At 31.2% G+C, this 5,274-nt stretch overlaps 1 protein-coding gene across 1 annotated transcript; it reads right to left on the bottom strand.

The window, feature by feature from the left end:
• Window positions 1-2,083: 2,083 nt before the first annotated feature.
• LOC129314016 (probable LRR receptor-like serine/threonine-protein kinase At3g47570) lies at window positions 2,084-5,073 on the bottom strand. Its single transcript, XM_054957395.1, has 3 exons — window positions 3,171-5,073; window positions 2,250-2,380; window positions 2,084-2,101 (listed from the first exon to the last, which is right to left on the bottom strand). The coding sequence occupies exons 1-3, from the start codon at window positions 5,071-5,073 to the stop codon at window positions 2,084-2,086; spliced, it is 2,052 nt and encodes a 683-aa protein (XP_054813370.1).
• Between the last annotated feature and the right edge of the window lie 201 nt (window positions 5,074-5,274).

Here is a 5,274-nt window from a genome sequence, read left to right on the forward strand (position 1 = left end):
CGTGGTGCCGACAAAAAGACAATATTCATAGCACCTTATTATGAAAGGTAAGTTACTTTATGATGCTTCACTTTAATTTATTCAACATTTAATTATTTATATGGTACTTTCTAATTGTAATTTTTATCATAAGGGATACTGGATGTTACTTATGATCAATCTAACTTTTGGGAGGGTGTGGTACCTTGACCCTATTCACAGTGGCCATCCCTATAATAGACCACATATTATGGAAATAATTAATCAGTAAGTTGATTAATTTGTTTGTGTATATGTATGTAATTCTTTTTGTATGAATATTTCTCATGTCAAGTTTTCTATTTCACGTTAGGGCCATTGTCATGTACCACACTGATGTTGATCAACAATTTCGACAACTAGTAAAGGGTAGCAGTCAGTTTGATACAGCAACATCATAGACAGTTGTCAAGGTTTATGTATTTATCATTAATTATGTTAGCAACGTCACTATATAGGTCATGTCATATTATTAATCAACTATTCGATTTTATTTTTATCCATTATATGATTGTAGTGCCCAAAGCAAACAAAAAAAGTCAGGGATTGTGGGTATATTGTCATGAAATTCATGAAGGACATAATCCAACATACTCTAATTGGAATTCTTTTGAATGATGTAATAAATATTGTCTTCCTATTCATTAATACTATATTAGTTTATATCAATAAAATAGTAAAGTTAGTGACACATCTTGGGTATATCTTGGGAATTAAAAGTATGCTCAAGTGGCTAGAGTTGAACTAGGATAGACACTTTGTGAAAAGCTTCTCTACCCTTCACTTAGCTTTATTTGGTGATATTGCTCCTAACTTATATCTAATTCTTACATCATTTGCTTTAGTTTTTATTCAACTCAATTCAACCCTGGTCTTATATAGGTGGACTTTACAGCCTACTCCTTGTTCCATTAAGTTTAGATCCAGGTAATCTCCATCAATTGGCTTGTCAAATTTGACAATAATTAATTTACAAGTTATTTGTATATCTACAAGTGGTTTAAGACTAGTATTTTGATTTTCCTTAAGGACCCATATCTCATGTTCTGGTATTTTGCTGAATTAATAATAAAATAGAATCATTAGCCTTATGGTGAAAAAAAGTGCAATCAAAATATATTCAATATGATTGAATTTAGTGATTTAACATAGTGAGTAGTACATACCTTTGAATAAGCTACGACTTAATCTTAACTTTTTGCAATGTTCCCAAATGGAAAACAAAATAAAAAAGGCAATGTATTTATTTAAAATGCTAAAGAGAAAATCATTTTAAAAGAAAAAAAAGGGTAGTAACAGATGGGCTTTTGATTTTTTTCTCTTATTTAATTTTTTTGAAAGAAAAAAAATAGGCCCCTATGATGACCAATTTTCTATGATGTATGATGTATATGACATAGATCTCTCAAAAGTCCCTAGTGATTCGAACCTAAAATATAAAATACACCATTACTCTTACTTCCAATTCAATTGCATGCCTCTCTTATTGGATGTTGTACAATCAATCTATTTCTCTCTCACAGTTCCTTCCAATGCATTCTTCTCAATGTCAAATGGGGGAGTTGAGTTCAAATGGGGTAGTTCACATAAGTTAGAGTGATTCATTTTTTTTTCCTAGTTTAAACATTAGGAGAAAGTTACCGCCAATTTTGACTAAAATTACCCATATACTCTTTTGCTTAATGTTATCATGCACAACTAGCTAGTTGCCAACTTGGGAAAATTTAGTCAAACCATCTTCTCTCTTATTATGATAAATGATCAACATTCTTCTACGTAGTGGTAGCTAGCGGCCATATTGTTACGATTTTAAATGTTGAGGCATACAAATGTATCAGAAATGAGTTTAGGGTCATAGATGCTCTTGCACCTATAATTTAGGGATCAAATGGCTACTTTACCATATAATAAATAGTGAGTACAACATATTCTAAAAGTATGTAATAAAAAAACAAAGAACAAATAACAATACAAATTGAAAGAAAGTTAATGCTTATTTAAACATGACATCATTGTCCATGCATAAACAAAGCCTTGATTTTGTTCAATGATACTACAACATCAATCATATTGCCACGTACTTCTAGAACATCAGTGCAACAATTTAAGGCCAATTCAAGAATGGAGGATGTACATTTCAATATATTATTTATATGATATTCATGAAGTACTCCTTGCAATAAATTGGAATCCATGACTTGAATTATTGCATGTGGCATTGACTCACTTACCCAACTCTTCAAGCTCAATCCTGAGACAAATATATCTTCTGTTGGCCTTTTTCTTGTAAACACCTCTAATAGCATAATTCCATAGCTATACACATCTATTTTTGTTGAAACAACTCCAGAAGATCCATACTCTGCATACAATTGGGTTCAAGTAATAAAATTTATACTAATAACTAAAGAAGATTATTCATTTAGAATTGAGAAATAAGTTATGTTGCACTTTCTAGTGGCAGGTTGTGATTTCTTATTAACATCATGTATTTTAATTTATGATAATGTAATTTTTTTTATATGTATATTTTTTGTTAACCTAAAAGATTGATATGAAACTTTATGATCATATGCAAAAGGATATTCATCTACAAGAAACAAATAAGCTCAAACACCAAAACCCCATGCAAAGGCATACAGGCATGCACATATAGCTATACATCCACTTGTGCACATATTTTAGAATACACCTTCATCTTAGTGTTCAAATATAAATTAGTTTGAAATTTTAATATACATATACAATGATCAAATTAAACTAACCTAGCTCAAGGATTGAAAACTTATAAAATAGGAAACCTCTTTCATTTTCTATTTGAATAGAAGAGTCTAAAGAAAAAACTAGAAGGAAATATCCAAGGACATTTTTTTTAGAAGAATTAACATACCAAGTTCTAGGCATAGATAATTTTGATAAATTTTTGTTCATCAATTAAACTTCATATTTATAAGAATCAAATCAAGAACATTAATGTGTTTTAATATCACATGTAGTATTTACCATAATTATTAATTTGTCATGCACTAATTTTATATAATATTGCAAAAATATATGTAGTAAGCTTTTATAAATATAATATGTTAAGATATATATTGTTAGAATACAAATAGAAAAGGAATAAAAAAACAAGACATGTTTAGAATAATTACCAGGTGCAATATAGCCAATGGTAGGTATTGTCTCCCCGTGTGTCTTAGATTCCCCTTCATTAAAAATTTTGGAAATTCCAAAGTCACTTACATGAGCAATCATTTCATCATCCAGTAAAATATTACTGGGCTTCAAATCGCAGTGAACAATTGGTGCTCGCAAGCCATGATGGAGATACTCCAAAGCAGATGCTACATTTATCATTATATTCAACCTTTGAAAAAAATCTAAAAAATAGTTGTGAGAATATAACCATTTCTCAAGGCTCCCTTTGGGCATGAACTCCATTACCAAAGATTTGAAAACATCATTAGAGCAACAGCTTATAACCTTTACCAAATTGTGATGACGCACATTACGCAGTATGTCACATTCTTGTTCAAAGCTCCTTAACATTACTTGTGAATCAACATTGAAGATCTTAACTGCAACAATCATTCCACTTGAAAGCTTTCCTTTGAACACAGAACCAAAACTTCCCCTTCCTAGTATGTTACTCTCATCAAATCCATTGGTTGCTTCTTGGATTTCAAAATAAGAAATCCTTCTTGGCACTCCTAAAGTTGGGAAATCCCTTTCAACTAGTCCTCTTGAATTCTGTCGTTTATGTCTTAAAAGGATAATGCCTGAGACAACCAAAATTATTGACATAACTATGGGTAATATGCATTTCAATAAAAGATATTTTATCGTGAATCTTTGTCTTGTTTCCTTTCTACAAGGAGGCATTTGGAATTGCAGGTTGCCACAAAGAGCTTGATTCATCATAATAGATTTTGGAGTCAAATTTTTAAAAACTCCTCCACTTGGAATCTCCCCTTGGAGTTTGTTATAAGAGAGATTGATATACTTAAGATCAATAAGTAATTCCAAAGATTTAGGAATCTCCCCAGACAAATTGTTTTGGGAAAGGTCTAAATTTTTCAAGCTTATCAAATTCCCAAATGAAATAGGAATAGATCCCTGCAATTCATTATGCGCTAAATAGAGAATTTGTAGATTTTGCAAGCCGCCTATAGTTGTTGGAATGATGCCTGAAATATGATTTTTGGATAAATCAAATAAAGTAAGAGCTTTTAAGCTCCCAACCCTTGATGAAATATTCCCAAAAAATTGATTGGAAGACAAGTTTACTTGCAATATATCTTTCAAATTCCAAAAGGAAGATGGTATCTCAAAAGCCATCTTATTAGAGCCCAAGTGAAGTTCTCTTAAAGAGGAAATATTTCCTAAACAAGGTGGCATTGCTCCAAAAAACTTGTTTTGGCTTAGATGTAAATAGCCAAGTGGTTTGATCTCACAAAGCTCATCAACAACTAAACCATGCAAGTTGTTGCCTTTGAGGCTCAAAAACTGAAGAGCATGTAAGCTACCAATTGTTATTGGAATTGGTCCTTTCAAAACATTTTCATCCAAAGATAGTCTAATCAATTTAGTAAGATTCCCGATTTCTGATGGTATGTTATCATTAATACCACAAGAGTTTATGTCCAACTCTTGTAGAGAAGCAGAGAAGTTTCCAATGGACTTGGGAAGTTTTATATACAATGGATTCATTGAGAGATCCAAAATATTCAAATGCCTGCAATTAGTCAATGAGGTAATAAAGTTGGTTTTGGAATTGGAACTATCTGATGTGGTTAAACTGTTACCATTTATTTGAAGGATTTCCAAGTATTTTAAATCCCCAAGTGTTCTTGGTAAAACCCCTCTAAAATTATTTTCCTCCAACCCCAAAATGGCCAGCTTAGAGGCATTGGAAATAGTATTTGGGATATTTCCAGAAAGTTTGTTGCCCCATAAATATAGCTTTTCAAGATTAGGAAGGCCACATCCAAAATCTGATGGAAGGCTACTTGATAAAGAATTATTTGAAAGTTCCAACACTTGCAAAGTTGACATGTTAAAAATTTTCAACGGAATAGATCCCCTCAATTTGTTGTTGGATAACACAAGCCGTTCAAGCTTATAAAGATTGCCTATTTCTGCAGGTATTAAACCTGAAAGCAAAAATATTATTATTTTAGATTTATGTAGACTTATTTTAAGTTAATACTAGAATTAAGGAAAAAGAAAATATACATGTCTAATTAATTAGACAAA

The sequence above is a fragment of the Prosopis cineraria genome, unplaced genomic scaffold (genome assembly GCF_029017545.1).
Source record: "Prosopis cineraria cultivar Desert tree isolate PC_DT_omini unplaced genomic scaffold, ASM2901754v1 PC6, whole genome shotgun sequence".
NCBI lineage: Eukaryota > Viridiplantae > Streptophyta > Magnoliopsida > Fabales > Fabaceae > Prosopis > Prosopis cineraria.